General features: G+C 40.3%; 1 protein-coding gene and 1 long non-coding RNA gene across 3 annotated transcripts in view; one reads left to right on the forward strand and one right to left on the reverse strand.

Moving 5' to 3' along the window:
• The window catches only part of BIRC6 (baculoviral IAP repeat containing 6), a 139,469-nt gene extending 132,455 nt beyond the window's left edge, over positions 1 to 7,014 (forward strand). For both annotated transcript variants that reach the window (XM_053382826.1, XM_053382827.1), the window contains exons 72-74: positions 371 to 559; positions 4,710 to 4,844; positions 6,330 to 7,014. In XM_053382826.1, coding sequence (XP_053238801.1) covers positions 371 to 559; positions 4,710 to 4,844; positions 6,330 to 6,509 — 504 coding nt within the window. In that variant the 3' untranslated portion in view covers positions 6,510 to 7,014. The remainder of the gene's footprint in view (positions 1 to 370; positions 560 to 4,709; positions 4,845 to 6,329) is intronic.
• Positions 1,130 to 11,900, reverse strand: LOC128410947 (uncharacterized). Its single transcript, XR_008329644.1, has 3 exons — positions 11,706 to 11,900; positions 7,958 to 8,008; positions 1,130 to 1,299 (listed from the first exon to the last, which is right to left on the reverse strand). It is a non-coding gene; the product is annotated as an uncharacterized LOC128410947 (long non-coding RNA).
• Between the last annotated feature and the right edge of the window lie 9,972 nt (positions 11,901 to 21,872).

Raw genomic sequence — 21,872 nt, forward strand, 5'->3', positions numbered from 1 at the left:
CCAAGATTGGCTTTTCCAGACTTTAACCTAGTATTGATTAACATTAGCAAATGGCAAGAGCTTTGTTCAACAGCCATAGCATAATTACTCATTGAAAATGAATGTATGTTTTACACACACACACACACACACACACACACACACACACACACGGTCCATTATATTATTAAAGAGAATCCATTGAAACAAATAGATCCTTCTTTGGCACTGCAAATGGCAGATGCAAAGCATTGCCACCATTGGGTCAATCTATGCAAAAGTTTGACAATAAGAGGAAAGGTTTAGGTTGTTTTTATTGTTCTGACCTTGGCAATGGTCTGTTTTGTTCTTTTTACTGCTTGCAAACTCCTTCAACTGTGTCTGTCCACAGGTATTGGTGTCTGTGCAATCCCTCATATTAGTTGCAGAGCCCTATTTCAATGAACCAGGATACGAAAGATCGAGAGGGACTCCAAGCGGCACACAGAGTTCCAGAGAATACGATGGAAATATACGGCAAGCAACAGTCAAATGGGCTATGCTTGAACAAATCAGAAATCCTTCACCGTGTTTTAAAGAGGTTAGTGCTTTGTGCCATACCTGCTTATGATCCATCCATTTTAAATGTAGAATCCTGAGAAATGTCTGTTACCTTGATAACAGGGATATGGATAATAGCATAAATTCAGGTTTATTGCGGCAATTGGGCTGCATTGGTTTTAGTCAAAAAGTCAGGATAAGAACCAATCCAGTATCCAGTTTCTCACACTGAGCAACTAGATGCTTCTGGGAAGCCCAAAAGCAGGACAGCTAGGAAGGTGTATTTGTCCCTGAGGCAGGCATAAGCAAACTCCATCCCTCCAGATGTTTGGGACTACAATTCCCATCATCCCTGACCACTGGTACTGTTAGCCAGGGCTGATGGGAATTGTAGTCCCAAACATCTGGAGGGCCAGAGTTTGCCTGTGCCTGCGAGGTCTCCCAGTAGCCTGTGACAGGCTCTGCTTGTTTTCCAGTTAGGAAAAGGAAAGAAGTAACAGGAGTTTCCCCTGCTCTTTCTTCCCTTCTCCGAAATTGCTGCACAAGTGAAAAGAGATCCCATGACTCCAAAGACTTTTAGCAACTGCAGAAGGCTCTTCGGAGGCAGATTTATGGAGAATGTTAGAAACAGCAGAAGAAACTCTTGCTTATCCACATCTTCCAGCACATGAGAGGAAGGAAGACACAGCAGGAGAGTTTCCTTCTATTTCTTGCCTTCCTCAAGCTTCTGTATAGGAATCCATATGTTGTCTTAAAGTCATCTGAGCAATCCCAGAAGACCTGTTGGTAGCAAGGACAAATAAAGCCTGGGTTGTAAGCAAACCTGGTATTTGTGGGCCCCCACCCTGGTCATCAGTTTCTGAGGAGTTCTGTGTTACAGAAAACATATCAATAATTGTCTCACAGTTAGAATTGAATGTGGTCTGCCACTGTGTGCCAGGGCCAAATTTTGAATAGTCAGGTAGGTGCAATTTGAAGTAATGTCAAATGCATGAGTTCACATACAGCCCTTATATACCTTTGCAAAACCTATTTTCGTCAGGATAACTGCTTCCATCTTAAAATACCTATTCTGCCTATCAACTTTAACCAAAAAAAAATGTTTGAGCAGGAAAAAAATACTAATTGCATCTCAAACTGTGAATCCATCCCATATTGGTGTGCTTAAAGTGAGGATTGTGTGGCAAATGGAAATAGTTGACCAATATGAACAGCTGAATGGCTTAATTTTCTTTCTAATGTTGGTGTGTAGTGTTTCTCCCTTTTCCCCTGGATGTGAAAATGGCCACAGGGAATATCTCTGTTTGGTTTGGTTGGGGGGGGGGGACAAAACCTGAGTCTGAAGAAAAATAGTTTCTATCGCTAGCAGTAAATCATCTAGATTCCCTTTTATTTCAGTATTTTAATTAAGATGCCATCAGGCTGTGATCTACTTCCTCCCCAATGATATTTGATACTGCTAATAAATTAGCTAATAATGTAGCCAAGCGAGAGTTCTGACATTTGTCATAAATTTTCCTTGATAATTTCATGCCTCTAATTGACTATAAAGGTGTACATGTCAAAAATTAAGGTTATTTTGCAGTAGGGAATTTAGTACCTTGCCTAGCATCCAAGGAAATTGGACCAAGGGTGATTAATGCAATAACGGTGATACAGACATTCCTGGAAAATTATCTTGGGGCGGGGGGAGCCAGTCTCATGCTATGGTTGCAACATGTCTTCCCACATACTTTTACCTAATTTTTAAACCACTTACATAAAAAATTGAGCTATAAATTTGAATTATAAAAAAATATGTTTTGTTCATAGCCAACAGGACTTTTTGCATTTTATGAGCAGGTTACAGGTTATGAAAACTTGAGTAGTGCTCACGATATTTTGGTCATAGGCACACTCCTAGGCCTGAGGAATACCCCTCCTGTCCTTTCCTGCAACAAGATTAGTGTTCATGACTAGTAGATAGAGATTGCAGTGAAAAATCTAACTTCTTTTATGGTCAGGGGGCACCATAAGAACACCAGTAATGCTTTTTGCTGAAGAAGTAATTAAACCCTACACACAGACACTCCCTTGTGATTTCCTCCCTTTGCCCTTCACTTGCTGTAAGTAAAATAATGAAGAGTCTCAGACTCAGTGCTACACTGAAAATGCCTTTGACCCTTTACAGCGTGGCAAGGACAAGCTAGAGCACTAGCTTCTGCTTTTTAAGGGTATGAAGCACTTAAGACACTCTAATAAAATACATACTTGGCCCTTTCCCTGTATTAGATGTAGGTTCCCATTCTTCTTGGCTTATTGCCAGACTTGGAAGTGACCTTGCAGGCTTGCATCTGGGGCAGGAGTTGATAATACACTGCCTTGGATTTGTTCAAGTCCCACAACACAAACTCTCTTGCCTCCCATCATCCATTTGCCAGCCACATACGCAATTATGTAAAGGGGATGTGAAATCCAAGAGGCCCCCATTGTTACAGTAGATATTTCTGTATAGTAGTCTTAATTCTAGCACCCACACAATGCAGACACATTGGTATATATGTACATATTATGCAGTACATAATTGTACTGGGTACAATAATGCACGTTATCTTAGCTTTCTGGTGGCTGCAGGTATGTAAACTGCCTTACCATGCAAATTGTCCAGTTTCAGACATTAACCTAATGGAAATAAACAGACCAAGTGCATACAAATTGCAGTTCTGGGATGTGGATTATGCCACATGATCAGACGCTTTCAGAAAGCCCCCTGCCTTCATTTACCAGTTCTAATCATTGCTAATTAAAGTTCATTGTTAATATGAAGATTTTGAAAGCAGCTGTTTTTAGCCATTGTTAAAGTCTGTGCTAGTGCAAGTTTCACCCTGTTGAAAGGCAAAAAAAATTCACACCACCGTGGAACAAGAAGTAGGGTTGCACTTGATCTTGTGTTCTGCTCCAAATTGCTTTTTAGTTATGAGAGTCAGTGCACACACGTACACTTCCGTAGAGGTAAATCAGAATGAGCACCTCTGTTTTATTTCAGATAAAATAGAGATTTAAACCAGTAATAAATTTATTGATTAAAATCAAAAGCTCGTTTACCAAATTGATTATCAAATATGTGTTGAATGCAGAAACACTATCTGAAGCCATTCCATGCTTTTGTTTAAGTCAAATTTTAAAAATAATTTGTTGAACAGATTAGGTAGTTTGATTTAATGTCACAAACACACACAAATATCGGTTAAAATATATAAACTGAGGTACAGCTTCCCTTTACCTTTACAAAGTGTGTAAAAGTACAACTTTGGGACACTGTTGTATTTGTTAAATATAACTAATCATAATGAGGAACTTACTGCACAAATATCAGTCTGCCCAATGAAATTAGTATTGCTTACTATAGCAAGAGAACCTGTAAATATTATACCACAGAGCCAATACGTACAATAAGTATGCTAACAGAAGATTTCTTTATTCATTTGTGGATATGTTTGCCCTTAAGAAGAGAACAAAAATGTTTAATTATCTGGTAATTTTTAAATATTGAAATTATTTTCAAAAGTATTGTTTGTATTAGAGAATTTTGCTGATATTTTATATTTCTGTGTTGGATGCATATTTGGATTTCTGATCTAGTTTTGGCAAAATGCCAAATTTTAATCTAGCTCTCATTAATCTGTAGTTATAAATCACCCCTTTGGTATTCAAGTGAAGATACCATTTATTCATGATAAATATTGATTTTTATTAAAATTGGCAGAAGCCAATTGGGTTTGCAGTTAAGGGAATTTCTACTTTTACAATACCTGGATAGTAACCCATTTGATCCCACAATCTCAAGATGTCCCAAGAGACATCACCTAGAGGCATCTTTGCTTATGTGCATATTAAGCACATTATTTCAGTCAGTTCAGATATATGTATGGCTTTTCCCACAAAAGAAGGAAACGTTGCAAAGAAATGAAGACATTCTCCAGGTATATTATGATACAGCAGAAAATGATCTGTCTAAACAGTTGTTACTTTTGCATCATATAGTTGGCCATTTCTGGTATCTAAATATGGTGCTTTAACTTCAGATTCATGCAGCAGCAGAATAATACAGTCAAAGCTTGTCCGTTTGTTAGCAGAGGGTGCACAATTAAAATGGTGTTACAGTTCTGTAATTTGTACTATCTTTTTAACCTTCAATCTGCTTTTTACAGGTTATACACAAACACTTCTACTTGAAGAGAGTAGAAATCATGGCTCAGTGTGAGGAGTGGATAGCAGATATACAACAGTACAGCAGCGATAAACGGGTAGGCAGGACTATGTCTCATCATGCTGCCGCTCTAAAGGTAAGGTTCACAGATGAGATTACTGCCCATGATTCAGTAAAACCTTTTTGATGCCTGACTACTAACTTCAGTCATAAGAGCTGCTAAAAGCATTCACTGCACACACTCTAAAGATGATGGCACTTTACAAAAAAAGTAAATAATTTGCGTCCACATTTTTCTTGCTGCTCCTCCCACCACCATATGCCTTTCTTGTAATTAGAACATACTGGAATGCATCAACTAACTTGCACCCATTTTTTATTTAAAGCAGTTTTTTCCCCTGTGCTAACTTTGCAGTTCTAGAAACAGGATCTGTGACAAAAAGGAGTTCATCTGTGTCAGGGGAGAGTGGCAGCTATGTGTCCCCTCCATCTTGCCTCCATTAGTGATTAATAAGGCACAACTAAGTTTTCCCATTCCTGCCAACAGCAGCCAGTGGAGAGGAGCAGGGATGTGGAAGCTCACAGCCCAGTGTCATGTCATACATTTTGCCTTACTAAATGTTTCAAAGGGTAAGAGGGGCAGCTGTGGGGCCTGCTACTTTCAACAACAGGTTGGCCAAATCGCAAACTACCAGCTTTCGTTGTTGGTCTGGTTATATTTTCTATGTTAATATGTGCATTTTGAAGTTAGTCCTTCAACTATCCACCAAAGCCATTTAAATAAAACATTGTTGCACTTGTAAATCCTTGCCTATAGCACAAGAAATCTATGGTCTGCAGAGGTTGTTGGACTCCAACTACCATCAGCCCCAGCCAGCATGGACAAAGGTCAAAGGTGATGGAAATTGTAGTCTAACAATATCTGGAGGGCCATAGGAGCCCCATCCCCCTGCATAGCCTTATGCGATCTTGGCATGTGGATGGAACAAACATGGGCAATGGCAAAGCATTAATCCACACACACATGCATGTTCATCACTTTGATGTCTGCAAGTATGAATGTCGGCTGCTCAGTCATCAAGGTATATGGCATGCAATAGCTTCACTAAGACGTACCCTAATTCATTTTGTGTGTGGTTTAAATACAACAGGCAAGGTTCTGCACGTTGCAGGCACACCTATACGCTAAGAGTCTATAACCCTGTTCAAGCATTATTAGAACTGGGTTTAAATAGCTCATATGGTGCTGCTGTGCCTACGTGGTGAACCCAACCTGACATCTCCACCCATGAGTTTGTTGCATTGACCCGGAAGGTCTAAGGGTAGGTCTAAAGGTTCAAAGTGGGTTCTACTGAAATCCCCTGTGCTGCTTTCAGAACTGGTTCTTTCTTTATGATATGAGCACAAAGACCTGCTGCACAGAGTTACTCTTAATTAATAATCTTCCTGCAGCTCCCACTAGTAGTAGGGAAAAGCAAAAATAACAACTATCACCACATGAAGACTTCAAAGCTTTTATTGCAGCAGTTTCTCATTTTGTCTGTGAAAGTATAGCAGTATGACTGCACCTAAATTGCTGTGAGTGAGCCCCTTTCCTCACTATGAATTTGTATGTGCACAGCGTCACACAGCTCAACTGCGGGAAGAGCTTCAGAAACTCCCCTGTCCCGAAGGCCTGGACCCAGATGCTGATGATTCAGCTGAGAAATGCAGTGCCATGACAAGTGCTGAGGATGCTCTGTTGCACGAGCAAGTCAAACCGAGCAGCAGTAAAGACCTCCCAAGTGACTTCAAATTATGAGCTGCGTTGACATGGACTTGATAGACACACGAGGCTTTGAAGCACAAGCCAAATATGTCAATATTTGTATCTAAGAAGCTAATTATGTAATAGGTAATGAAACTATACTATGCCCTTCAGGATATACAGATTAATTCAAGATGATCTTTTATTTACCTGTACAAGAGTGTAAACTTTTTTGTGCTTTTATTTCCAATTGTGAGAACCACTGATTGGTATGTTTAAAAAGTTATGTATACAAGAATGGATAAATCACTGCTATATAAGGGAAGCTACCTTAGGAAAGAATGTTTACTGAATGTTTATAATTTTTTTTTTACTTGTAGAGTGAGGGCGGTTGTAACAAAGAATATATATTGGTCATTCTTACAGCTACTATTTAAAGTCGGACAGTTTTCACTGAATTTGATAGATTTTATGTTTGGCCATATCTCCATTCTCATATTTGATTTCTAAAAAGAACCTCCTGTATACTTCAATAAAGGTCAAATGGACATGCTCCCTCTTATGATTTACTGGTACCTTTTTTAAAATAATCTGCCATTCATTATAGTTGGAGACTTGCACTTATGACTGAATTTATTACAGTCAACATATTTAATTTTATGCTTAACTAATTCTAAAAATGCGGATGAAATAAATGCACATGGTTTTACCTCAGCCAAAATGTGGACTGCTGGATTCATCTTTCATAACTCTTGATTAACAGCTGGGTGACTTCTGCTCAAGAAGAGCAAAAGGATGTTATGACAATGAATTCATTAAGTAATTTTACACGAGGAAACCCCAGTGGAAGTTGTTACCTTCTGGTCCTTCCTAATGACTAACACCCATTAAAACATAATAGTCTAGTTGTGGAGCAATTGTGTTAGTTACATATTATGTTTCCAGGGCTATCTGTCAATTTTTAAGCAGTTTGCTGGCAGACACAATATTGCATACTGAATAATTTTGAAGGTTTCTTATCTAGTTCAAAGGATCGGGCCAGGTGTGTTGTGGCTTCAAGATAAAAGCAGCAGCCAAAGAGTCTCTAATTTTCAGTAATATCTCTTCCTGTGGCACTTAAGGCCACAAGAACAATGTTGATCAGTCATCACTTATCACTGGCCATGCTGGCTTGGGCTAACTGGAGCTCATCAACTTCTGGAGAGCCACCAGTTCTCTAGCCCTGTGTCATATACTCTGTGAGCACTTGGGAAACCACAGCTGGCAAAGCACATTAGCCCTAGTGATGAAGCACTGAAGTAAACTGTTATACACATGGGCGAATTAAACACAAATGCAAGCAGAAGGTAGGTGCTACTCATTTTTTAATTAATCAATTGAAACTGAAATAAGGACACAGCAAAGGACACTTTGTATGCCAGGAGCTAAATTGCAAGTGGGGTGTGGTATCCTAAACAGTTCAAGACCTGAAACTTAGAGGAGGTAATTCTGTAGAAACTTACAGTTCATGCTGCTCTCCTTTATCAGGGAAGCCTTGAGCGGCTGCAGTTAACCTAGACAGAAATGGGACAGAAAGTAATATACAGTTATACACTGATGAAGACCACAGTTCAGACCTAGCAAGTGGGAAAGTCAGCTAGCTTATAAACAACTGTAGGATTAGCTTTTTCCATGTCACTGTAAATTCAGCTTAGGTTTTAAGTTCAAGTAAGCGTGTGGAGTTTCAAGAACTGAGGCAAAGAGTGGTGATGTGTGAAGGCATTACTAACAAAAGTTAACAAGTAATTTCATCCATCTACAGTTGGACGGAAAAGTGAAAATGCTAATATTCTAACAAAAATATGTATTGCTGTATCCAAACATGGGAAAGTTGCCAATATAATTCCAATTTTTAAAAGGCAATCCTGGAAGTAGCAGGCCTTTTGTTCCATGTAAATTGGTGGGAAACATTATTTAAGATAAATTAATAAACATTTAGAAGAACAAGTATTGCTGAAGAAGAGCCAGCATGGCTTCTACACGTGAATGCTCTATCTGTATAACCTTTTGAGAGAGTCTTAATAAGCATGTCCTAGGGGTGAGTCTGTAGACACTGCCTACTTAGACTTTCACAAAGCTTTCAGTGAAGATCCTCTCCAAAAGTATCTGGGTCATGTCCCATCATCTCTGGCCCCTGGCTAACGGGAGCTGGAACCCAACGGCATCCACTGACACACATATTTGACAAGCTCAATATAAGATGACAGTCTATTAAGGATCAATAATGAATTTAAGAATAGATGGACAGAAGAAAATAGAGTAAGACTAAATGGACTGTTCTCACAATTATATAAAAAGTGGAGTCCCCAAAGATCTGTAATGACTCGTCTGCTTTTTAACTTGTTCAAAAATGACCTAGAGTTATGGGTAAACAGTGTGGAGGCCAAGTTTGCTGATAACATCAAATTATTCCGGTTACTAAAAACAAAAAGGCATCATGAATAACTCCAAAACATTCCCTCCAAACTGAGTTAAAAAACAAATGTGTGTTAATGTGAATAAAAATGGTGTACACTGGGGCAAAAAATCCAAACTTCACATTGATACTGATGGATTCTAAGCTAGCACTAGCTATACAGGAAGGATATAATTCTGATGGATAGCTCAATGAAAATGGTGACCCAGTATGCAACAGTAAAAGGTATTTAAAACCCCAGCCAATTTCATAATGCCCATTTGGAATGCCAGTTAGAATTCTAGCCTCTGCATCTGAAAAGGAGTATTGTAGAACTGGGGAGAGTGCAGAAAAAGGGAAATCAAAATGATCAGGAGACTTATATGGCAAGGTTACAGTGCTTGGGTCTTTTAATTTTAGGGGGGGGAAACAAGTTTGGAACGACATGCTAGAGATTTATAAAATTGTGCATGATATAGAGAAAGTACATAGAAGTGCTTCTGCCTCTTGTAATACTAGAACCTGGTGTGATCCAATGAAACTGAATGGTAGGATAGACAGACAACAGGAAAAAGCCAAGTACTTCACAAAGCATATACAGAATTCACTTTTACAAAGTGTGGTGATGGCCACCAACCCAGAAATATTTAAAAGATTAGACAATTCCTAGAGAATAAGGCTATCATTGCTACTAGTAATGTTCTATCTCCAGGATCAGGGGAAACATGCCTCTTAATAGCCTCTAGGAAACAACCAGAAGGTTGGTGGTTCGAGCCCACCCAAGGACAACAGTGGGCAGGATTCCTGCATTGCAGAAGGGTGGACTAGATGACTCTTGGGGGTCCCTTCCAACTCTACCATTCTATGAATAGGGAGGAGCTACTGTGCTCATGTCTTGCTTATTTGATTGGCTGCTGTGGGGAAACAGTATGCAGGACTAGATCCAAGTTTGGTTTGATCCAGCAGGGCTCTTTTGTTCTTAATGTTTCTAGGGAGCAGGGAAAGACAAGAGGCTTTTATCACTAATTGTTAGAGCTAACTGTTTAAGTGCGGTTGCTTAAGGTATTGCAACATGTAAAAAGCTTGTTCAAGCAAAGTGTTGGTTTTTAAAACATCTTCCTTATATAGCTATAGCCCCCACACAGCCATCGTTCATTGTTCACTGAGGCAAAAAACGTGATACCATACATTTCAAATGCATGTTAGTAATTGTCTAGGAATTTCCATGACATAATTGGAAATTGGGACAAAGGATACTTGCCAAGCATTTTAATTATGAAAAGTTAATACAGGGGATATGTCACTAAATACTCATGGTTTTATGGATGTTAGGAGTGAAGTAGCCTCAGCTCAAGGAATGTGGAGAGATGCAGCACAGTGGTTTTGAATGACGTACAGAAATTTGCTTAGTGCACATTTTTCCTCTATGGAGGCATGTTTCTCCTCATAGTTTGCAAAGGCCTTTAGTAGGACACCCTAAGTAGAAGTGGCAAGACAAGCTCTAGATTTTAGGCAATAACTACCCTGACAGGGAGAATATAGGCATGTCCTTCTGCCAAGCTTTTATGAAGTAATAAGGGTGCAAGTCCCTCTGAGATGAATGTTCATCATGTCTTGATTGGGTTAGCACAAAATCCACCCGTATGTTCAAGCCATCACACACACTTCTCAGTAATCTTAAAATACAACCTGTAAAAGCTGCCTGTATTAACCACGAATTGCAATTGAGGAGGTGTAGATGAGGTTCTGCTTAAGACGCCCTACAGATTTCATGGGAAAGGCAGAATTGGAACCTGAGTTTGCTTCACAATCTCTTAGGTCAGTCATATTAGGAAAATAAAGCCTGCGGGGGGGGGGGTTCATGGGACTGCAACATGCAGGGAGAGGAAGTTTATTTGTTCCCTCCCTAGCTGTAGTCCTAAAAAATAAAAATGCCATGCATTACAGTTAGCCCTTGAAAAGAGTTCCCATTGCACTAATGAGAACTTTTTCCCTAAGGCTAACTGCAGCCTGGAGGGGGGGATTTTTGTCAGTACTGTGTCTGGGAAGGTTTAAAACTCCTATGTGCCATGTAGCCATGATTAAAATGCTCACCTGCATCTAGAAGGGGTTCTCCCCCCTCCCCATTTTAAACCCTGCTGTGTATGCTAACCACACAATGTGTTACTTTGCCTCTGGCTTCTGTGTTATAGTGAGGCAAGGAATGCGTTTGGTTTTTTACAAGGTCTCTGCATCCCCATAATCAGCTGACTAAACAGGGATGCTATGAAAGAGGAGTGCAGCAATAATCATACTACAGGTCTTAAGAGCTGCAGGTACCAGAATAACTGCATTCAACCAAGCCCTGAACTTTTCACCCCGTAAACTCTGTGGCAGACACTGTCACTCAAGTCAATCTCTTATACACAGTAATTGAACTGTTAAATTATTACATAGTCATGTCTAGATGGCTGTTGCCCATTACAAATTAATCATGTCTGGTGTAGAAGATGGGATCCGGATAGGTTTACATGATTAATTTATCATACATTTATATTCTTATGGCCATATCCAGCACTCTTAATTCCAATTTGCTAGTTGTAGCCATTTCTCTGATTATTTAAACACAACCGCACAAAATGCCTATTAGCCTACAGTTTTAATTTGCTATCCATCCTTTTCTTCCTACCATGGCTTTCATTCTCAAAGCCTTTTAGTTTCAGTTAGCATCTCAATATCTCAACTGTGGTGACATGTCATCGCTTCAAGATGTGAGTTTGAGAGAAAAGTTCTGAGCTTTAAAAGCAGTTCCTACAGAAATACCATTTAATTCTTACCTGTTTCTAGCTGAGACAGGAAGGTAAAAGTTAACAGCCAAAACACATCAGTTTGTGAAATCTTGGTTTTTATGGGACGAAATGCTGCCATTCTTTTTCTCCTCATCTGATTTTCTGAAAAGTGACAAATTAAGATAGTTACACAATGATGCACCATCACTCAGGTCATAGTGACTTAGTTGCTCTTCCAAGCAGAATGTGCTTAGCACATCTTTGTACACAAGATAAAGTAGATTCGGGGAGGGGAGGCTGGCTTTATACATGCCTCTAATGTATAATAGTCATTATTTCTTTTCCCACCCCCGCCATTGTGGTATTTTGCCATGCATGGAGTTGCATGTGTGAAGCGCTACCATATTAACATGTTTCTGTATTCCATCTCTGCATAAAACTGTAAAGCATATTTGGCGTTATTCTGAAGGTGGCTGCTTTGCCTGTGTGTAGAGCTTTCCTGGGAAAGCTTCCTTGATTGACCAACATTTCGGTTTCCCATGTTGGAAAGCCTACCCATGAATAAGGCAGCCAGACTAAGGCTGGTTGGGAAATGTGTGTCAGGTATTATTCACCATCAAGGAGGCCAGACTTATCTTGTTCTTGGTCCCTTGGCCCTTTGAAACTGGATGCCTGGAGAGGTTTTTATGTGTGTCACATGAAACATGAAATCTAGGCTGGTGAAGAAAAATACTGTTTAAATGCTTAATGAAAAAAAACTTAAGTCAGAACCAAAGATATATTAAAAAGTATATTTTCACATTACTTTTTCTTTAATGAACGTGCATGCTTCATTTTGTACTAATGGCAAAGCTCCAAGTAACAGACATGTCCAGAAAGAAATATGTTGTTTTTTAAGTACTTAAATGAATGGGACATTTATTTTGTTTCTCTTTCTAAATCTTCTTAATTTATGTTCAAAAACAAACAGCCTGATCTGGATTTCTGAACTGAATAAATTGAAAGAGACAAAATCCTTGGGTTGTTAGCTTATGCTTTTATCATAAATTATATTAACTAGATTTATATTCCAGTCCTCCAGGGTTTAAAATAATTGTCATGTTATGGTAGCAGTCAAGGACATGAACATCGTGATGGCAATAGTCAAAACTTCTTTCTTTAATCAGTATTATATAAATAAATGAGATTTTCCCCTATTCGTTTTCATTGTTTGCAGCATTTTAGTTTTCCGCATTCTCCAGAATTAACAAATCCTTAAATGTTATGCTGGTTCCCAAGAAAAATATAGATTTGTACATCTCTCAATAATTAGTTATGAATTAAAACAAAGCATGTCACAAAGCATTCATTGTTATGTGAAGAGGTACTTCCCCTTGTCTGGGACATTATGATCCTCCATCTGGCCCTGAACTTCATCACCTCATAAAGATCTGCTCTTATTTATCTATATGTGCACAAAATATTAATTTCACTTGGAAAGTCTATTTTTTTAATTCTCCTAAAAGAAAAGCAATGATGTCTATGATCAGATGTCCCAACCCAGCTAGGGGCCACACACACACACACACTGCATCTTACCCCAATCCAACCCAACAGTCAGGGATTCACATTCTTAGCTGGTTTTTTGTTATTTTAAAATCCCCCTTTTGCTACTGATGAACTGTTTAGGTAGGTAAGCAAAAGTTAGATACAATCTTCAACTCTTTCCATGACAAGCAGCTGATGAGGGCAGTCTCAGTTTCTGTTACCTGGCCACTATGAGCACACTTTCTGGGCTACTGGGTATAGGGCCAGGGTGCGGTGCAGCCCAACAGAACGCCAAACAACCCCTAAGATTTCTCAGTGCACAATGAAAGGAATGAATGCATCCACAGCTAAGGTTCAAGATGACTCTCAAGGCAACACTGGCAGTAAGCTAAGCCAATCAGACACAACCTTTGGTATTGCAGGGCCAATGAAACCAGCAACAGGGCATGTTGAGAAGGCTTGCTGCTCTGGTATTCTCATTGACCCCACAACCCTAAAGCTGGTACCTGAATGGTAGAATTCACTGCTAGTTTCGCCCTGGCTCTAGCAATATTTAAAATTAAAATGCTAGGCAGCTGAAGCCTCAATGGAGCTTGCTAGGAGAGCAATTTGCAGAGAGTGTGGGCCAGCAGACTTGCCAACTTGCCTGCCTGCAAGACAGAGGGAAGGGGTCAGAGAGAGAAGTGTGGTTGCTGTCACTCTTCATTAGCTTTGAGGTAACACTTGCAACATTAAAATGTTAGCTTGGACATTCCTTAAGGTGCCAATCTATCCTGTATGTAACATCTACATGAAACCGCTGAGCAGGGTCATCCAAAGTTTTAAAGTACAGTGGTACCTCGGGTTACATACGCTTCAGGTTACATATGCTTCAGGTTACAGACTCCGCTAACCCAGAAATAGTACCCCGGGTTAAGAACTTTGCTTCAGGATGAGAACAGAAATTGCACAGCAGCGGCGCGGCGACAGCAGGAGGCCCCCATTAGCTAAAGTGGTGCTTCAGGTTAAGAACAGTTTCAGGTTAAGAACGGACCTCCGGAACGAATTAAGTACTTAACTCAAGGTACCATTGTATGTTGTCAGAAATATGCTGATGACACGCAGCTCTACTTCTCCTTTACATCTTCTGGTGTGGCAGTAGATGTGCTGGACCTTTGTTTTGCCTCGGAAATCGACTGGATGAGAGCCAACAAACTGAAGCTCCATCCAGATAAGACTGAGGCACTGTTAGTGGGTGGTTCCCTAGACCAGATGGATGGGAGGTTGCCTGTTCTTGATGGGGTTACACTCCCTCTGAAGGAGCAGGTACGCAGCTTGGGGGAACTTTGGGTCCGTTGCTATCATTTGAGGCAGTGGTGCAGAGTGCCTTCTATCAGCTTTGGCTTGTGGCCCAGCTGCACCACATCTGGGCAGGGATAGTCTAATTTCTGTCGTCTATGCTCTGACAACCCCTGAGTTAGATTACTGCAACACGTTATATGTGGGGCTGCCTCTGAAGACAGTTCAGAAACTTCACGTTGTACAGAATTCAGCAGTCAAGTTGCTCACTTGGGCAAGATGGTTTGAGCATATAATGCCAACCCTGGTCCAACTGCACTGGCTACCAACCTGGTTTTGACCTATAAAGCCTTAATCGGCTCAGGATTGCACCTCAAGGACCACTTCTCCCCATATGAACAGACCCGGACCCTGCAATCATTATCTGAGGCCCATCTTTGTGTGCCGCCCCCATGGGAGAGGTAAATGGTGGCAACACAAGAAACAGGGCTTTTTGCAGTGGTATTTTGTATTTTTATATTGTGAACCACCCTGTGATCTTTGGATGAAGGGCAGTATACAAATATAATAACAACAGCCACAACAACAACACCTCTTTCTCCAGGGTAGAGTCTATCTTTGAAGAATTGATATTGCTATCTTTGTAAGATGGAAAGCACAACTCAACTGTTCACTTTTCTCAGGGGTGAGACACCTGTGGCTCTCCAGATGTTGGTTGGACTCCCAAAGCTCTTCAACCCAGCCAAAATGAGCAATGGTCAGGCAACTTCGGGAGAAGAATATATTTTCCATACCTGCTCCCAGAGAGAGGGTTCACCATTGAGTTTCAGCTTAGCTTCCCCTTCAAAAGAGATGCATTTCCGAAAGGTTTTATGATGTGCTGAATTCTAGAACCACTTCTAAAAATGGCTAAAGGGAGCTCTTCTCCACAAACAGAGTATGTCTCTGCCTTGAGTTGCCGCTGCTGCAGCAGCTCTGCCTCACAGGGATTTATTTGCTACATTAAAGAAAACAGGTACATCCAAATCTCAAAGCAATGGTGAGGAGAAGGTGCGCTTGGCCTGGCAGGCTCATCAAGCAGTGATGTGGTCACCTCATGTTTTTTTGAGCTAGTAGGCAGGCTTCTGGGACAAGCTTGCTAGGGAAAGAGAAAATGAGATAGGAAAACTGAGGGCATGAGGGCATTGTGGAAAAAGTGGTGCATTAGTGGCAAGGAAATAAAGCATGGATGAGAAGTTGGGTAAGCACTGGGAAGTGGGTGGTCACCTTGACCAGCCCCCCTCAAACCTGACAATACCTCTTGCTCAAATGGGTTTGCCTTATGTTATGAAGAGCTGCTGTTTGAGAAGGACAAGCCAAAGTCTTTAGGGCATTAATTAAATTGCTCTTTTGTATTGGCTGAAGCAGCCTGAAGAGCTTGCCATGAGCTTAGGAAAGAGGGAGAAGAAGAAAAAGCTTGCTTAAATCTACTACAAGTTTGAAAGGACACAGGATTGTTCCACACACACACACAATACACCTTCTGCCTCTCATATCACTCCCTCAATTAGGTTGTGAAGCCTCTCTTCATTTTAAAACATCCTTCACGTATCTTATATTAAAATAGGTTATTTCTTGAATTAATTAAAGGGGAGAAGCGAGGTGAATTTATAAAGAACAGAGCACATTTAAGTGGCCAACTACGTCCAAGCACCTTTTATCCTTACAGTAAAGCAATTAATCACCATAAACTCATTTTGTCTAAAAGCAGTAGCAATAGATTGTTCCATTTAAATCACTTTATTGTCCAGTCTGATGTCAGATCACCTAAATAGACATGCTTATAAATTCCTTGTATGGGAACACTGTATGTTTTGAAGGTTAGTTAGGATGGGAATGTTTTGTGCCAGCTGCTGGCAAGAGCTACATGCTTTAATTTCTGCAAAAATTATACTTCCAAGGTTTATCAAGATGGGTGGCGCACATATAAGAGTCTGAATGGGCAAAGTCACAACCTAAGACCTGGAACGAGATGCACTCAAGATATGTCTTTAATAATAATAATAACAAAACTCTCTGTTTCAATCTAAGAGCAAAAATCCACTCCTCTCTGTTTCTGCTCAAGCCTACTGAATGAGCAGCAATGGGGAACCAAAGCAACATTTGGTGAGATCATGACAAAGTTTAAAGGTTTGAAGCTGCAGAAAAGCAGTTTCAAATTATACTTACATACTGACAAAGACTAGATCTCATCTGAGTCGTTTTAACACATTAGGTACTGGGGAACCTGTTGTTAGACTCCAACTACTATCAGTCCTGGCCAATGTAGCCCATGGTTAGGAATGATGGGAGTTGTAGTCCAACAACATCTGAAGGGCTACAGATCCCAATACCCTATGCAGCACCAAAGACAGATGAGACAAAGAGGGTTAATGCTCTAGAGTTCAGTCACACCCGGTGGCACTTTTGGATGGCCTCAAGATGTGCCTGCAAAAAACAAAGAAATCTTCACTCTTGACTAATGTTCTACTGGGCTACTTAATAGTATTGCTGAGGTTATCAGTAAACTTTTATTCTGTGATCCTAAAAAAACAACTAAGCCTTTACAATGAGAATTTTTTTGGAGGGAGGGGTCGTTCCTAGACATATCATTCAGACCAAACCGCCTCCCATCATAGAGTAACTGCAATAAATCAATTTTTAGAGAAAGTTGCAGCAGTCCTGTACTGTTTGAAATGTTTTTCTTTCTTCTATTTTGATTAACAATTGCATCTGCAAGCTTTTGTTCTTGATGGTGACAAAAAGTGACAGGCTTCACATGAAGCCCCATCACTATTTACTACAGCAGTAGAAATCTGGCAAATTATTTTAAAGCAAATAAACACAGCTGTAGGAAACATTTCCCTAGTTTCTTCTACATTCTACAAGCTGGAACTATTTTTTATTCACTCCCCCTCTCCGAATCTCATTTTAAACATTTTTCTGTCAAATGCACTGAAGTTCAGCCAGGGAAAAACATAAAACCAGTCTGGAGAAAAATTGTATAAATTTGCATCTGCAGAGAAAGACTGCAGACAAGCTGGAATGGATTCAGGAGAGTGTCACAAGAGGAACAGGTCTCCAAGGCAAGTTGTGTCAAGACAAGCTGAAGGAACTGGGTCTGTTTACCCTGGAGAAAAGAAGATTAAAGGAGGCATATGCTGGCAGTTTCACAGATCTAAAAGGATCTCAAAAAAGAAGAGAGAAGGAAGTGGTACAAATTGCTAATTGGAGCCACTCAGGATAGGACAAAAAGCAAAAAACCTACAAATATTAAACTACAGGAAGATAGGTTAATCAGCAAGAGAAAAACATTGTTTCTGTAAGCAGTTCAGCAAAGGAGTCAACTGCTTAAGCAAATCATGGGGTCACCTTTCCTAGAGATTTCAGCGAAAAAGCTGAACTGGCAACTATTGGTGATGTTCAGACATATTAAGTGGAATTCAATGAACAAACATTCCCATCTGTCCAGCTTGCCAGAGAGAACGATTCCCCCCTCCACTCATTTGCTTGTTCTGGGGTTCTCCCGATCCCAGCAAGCCAATTTCAAGGGTGCACAGGGAGGAAAGCTGCATTGCACAAGCAGAAATCCTTCCCCAGTTATTCCACTGACAGAATCTGGCCCAGAACACTGGTGGTGATGTTCTGCATGGTCTACTATCGAAGTCACTCATGCAGAGTTATTCAGATGTTCCCCATTTTGAAATTTGCAGGTGTTAAGAATTCCAAAGTACAGTTCTGTCACATTGCCTCTTATGGGTCATTCTCCCTTACTATTCAGTTTCTCTTTATAGGTGGATTTTTTCTGAAAGGCAGGGCAGTAAATAATCTAAATAAACATATGTAACTCACGGAGACCAGGTTGGCCCAGTAGACTGGGTCTCTGGGAAAAAAATGTATTCCAGGTCTACTCCTCTATTGGTTCCCAAGTGGGTAGACCTGCTGCTGGGTGGACATGGCATCCAGATAATGTCTTTCCATCCTTCCTTCCTTCCTCTGGCTCCTTTTACCTCCTCCAGCCCTTAATTAATAGCATTGCTGCTACAATCATCTTCACAGCCTCCTGACTGCGCTTTCTAGGTTAACAACACTGAACTACACTTTGGGATTGTCATACACTACCTTCCCCTTTCCTTCAGAAAAAAAAAAGTTTAACAATACCTGGTTACTTTGAAGGACTCGTGTAAGTACCTACAGAGTCTCAGCCACATTCCTGCAATATGGGTAAAATGGTGGACTTTACCTGCACTGGTGTTTTTTAAATGTAATTTTTAGAATGTTTGCAAAATCAGAAGGAAACCACACACAGAGAGAGAATATGTTAGAAAGATAACAATGCATTGAATGGAAAAAGCGGACAGAGAAAAGTTTTTCTCCGTCTCATAATACTAGAACTAGATGGAGAGACTCCCCTAAGAAAAAGGGTTGCAACATTTAGGACTTTTAAGTTTAGAAAAAAGGTGACTAATAGGCAACATGACAGAAGTTTCAGGACAGATAAAAAGCAAGTACTTGTCCATGCAGCACACAGTTAAACTAAGGAACTCTCTCACACAAGAGGCCACCAACTTAGATGACTTTAAAGGACGATTGTACAAATTCACGGAGGAGAAAGCTATCAATGGCTGCTAGTCATGATGGCTATACTCTGCCTCCACAACCGAAGGCAGTAATGCGTCTGAATACCAGCTGCTGGAGACCACTAGAGGGGAGAGTACTCTTTGGCTTGAATCCTGTTTGAGGGTTTCCCACAGACATCTAGTTGGCCACTCTGAGAACAGATGCTGGACTATAAGGGCCATTGGCCTGATCCAGCAGGCTCTTATGTTCCTACATTCTTATCTGCTTTCCTAAATGCCAGTCACTGCTATGACTTCACTAGCTAGGGACACTGAAATATGGGTACAGCCTTGTTCTCACTAGGTAAGAACACCACTGTTCTGCTGGGAAATGTACCGGTAACTAAAAGTCTTCCTCCCAAGATCAGGTAGAGAGTAGAAGTGTTTGAAATTTGAAGCTGGCTGGCAAGAAGCAGCCTCGAGGTGTAGTTATATTTTGGGGACTGTTAATGCCGGCATTCTTTCCACTTCCTCTACCAATAAATGGTGTGTTGTTGTTGTTGTTGTTGGTGTGTAACAAAATATTACAAGAATCTAGTAGTTTCTCCTCAGAAAGGTAAATATGATAAAACTTTCTCTGGAGATTAGAACTGTTCTGGAAAGCATCCTTAATTTTTTAGCAACTTTCTGATGAATAGTTTTTTTAAGAAGAGCTTCTGAAAAGTAGTAGAGTTTTAGATGAAGTCATGGCAATATAGATTTTTTTTCAAGGGCATATACTTTACTAATCTATTTCTCCACATTAAGTGGGAGGGGAGGGAAACACTGCAATATTAGCTGAGGGAGAAATAACATTAGCTTTATTTAAAGTTCAATCTAATTTTACCTCATTTTGTTCTCAAACCCATGAAGATTACAGATGTTTGGAATTCACTCACGCCCAAAGAAATTATGCAATCTATTTGTGTAAGTATCTAAGGATTAATATTTGTAGGCACTGATCCTTTTTGCGTGAGTCAAGCTAGTACAGTCAAGAGAATTCGCCAATCTCTTTTTATTTGCTGGTGAAATGTAAGTATAATTAAAGACGGAAGGTTCCAGAAGGTGGACATCTTGTTCAAACAACTTTCAAACACCCTACCACAGCTTAGAAGTTTTGATAATACTCAGCACAGTTTTTTGACATTGTATTAACTGCCAAGCAGCCAGGCATTGCAAGAGCAAGCCCACTCCAAATTCATTTCCTTTGCTTGTTATTGCCCTTCCCAGGGAGAGGCAGGAAAGACAAAAGGTACCTTCATGATGCAAGAAAACTAGACTGAAGAAAATACTGCCTTCCATGTGAGTCAAATAATAGTAATGTTCTTGTGATATGACTCTGGCCCCCTCCTCTGCTGCTTCTTTGGTTGCTTCTCAGTGAGCATCAAAGAAAAGAAGAGGGATGCCAAGCAAACTCCCCAGGAGGACTTCTTCATAGGTCTTCCCTCTTGACCAGGCTACAATGAAGGCCCTGAGGGCTATCTTCAAGTACTACTTGGTAAAGGAACAGAAGAAGGTGGGCAAATGAGTATCATACTTGTGATGCAGAAAACATCTACAGCATAAAAAGCTGGCACAAGACAAGTGGGGAGAGTTCCATGGCCATGGAACCACGTTACAGTACTTCTCCCTTGTGCCCCACACCTGACTGACCTGGTGGGTGAGCAAACCAGGAGAACCTTCAAAACAGATCTTAAGAGTGCAGGAAATAGGGGTACAGATAGTCTAGTAAAAAAAGCTTGAACTCAACCCATTTGGGTTTTACAAGTTCAAAACCAGCACTTTGAACTAGTTCTGGAAACACGTCAATAACCAGTGCAGCTGTTCTAATAAAGGTGTTGCATATGTTAACCACCTCACCTCCAACAGAACTCTGGCAGTTGCGTTCTGTACAGAACTTTAGTATAACAACATCTGGAGGGCCACAGACTCCCCATTTCTGGTTAAGCCATCTTGCCTTGGGTTTACTATCATATTTCTGTGAAGAGGATGATCACTGTGCGTTGGTCTTAACACAATCCCTGCCAGAACCTTGGAACTGACATAAACAGTGTTAGAAATGGAGATATGAAAGCTAGGAGCTAAATGACACCTTAAACCTAGGTTATGGGAGCAACAATGGAATGTCTAGGCGTGCTTTTTTTTAAAAAATAACTCTTCTCCAGTCTTCAGAGAGTAGCTGAAAGTGGGGAGGCAGAAAAAGGTCCTCCTTTCCTTCTGCTCTGCAGTTTTAATCTGAAATCTTAGGCGCAGTACTGCTTCCAGAGCTCAGATACTGCTCGCACTAATGAAATTCTCTGTCACAATATGCGCTTAGAACAATGGCAGTTTCGAACACTGGCCACAAACCTCAGGGGTGACATTTTTAATGCTGTGCACCTTTGGATGTAGAATCTACACAGAAAAGACCTTGAAAATAGTTCTTCTATGATACCTGCAGAGTAGTAAACCATGTCCCCACATTTCAAACACTTGTCATTAAATTTTCTTTCTGTATGCAAAAAATGTACACAAAGTGTCTGGAACAAAAATGACCTCAAGAACTATATTGATTTTGCCATTAGGTTACAGATAATTTTCACATATTGAAGTAACAAACAAAAAAATTCCAAAATTAAAAGGTGATGTGTTTCCATGGGAGATAGTTGTTAGAGATTTGCTTCTTGATACAGGACCAATCTGGGATGTACTGAACTGGAAAAACTCTATCTCACCTTCTCTCACCCCACACACTTAGGATGTTGTAAGCTAGATTTGCATTTTTGTGTGTGAGAGAGAAAGAGAGAAAGAGAGA

The sequence above is a fragment of the Podarcis raffonei genome, chromosome 3 (genome assembly GCF_027172205.1).
Source record: "Podarcis raffonei isolate rPodRaf1 chromosome 3, rPodRaf1.pri, whole genome shotgun sequence".
Taxonomy (NCBI): domain Eukaryota; kingdom Metazoa; phylum Chordata; class Lepidosauria; order Squamata; family Lacertidae; genus Podarcis; species Podarcis raffonei.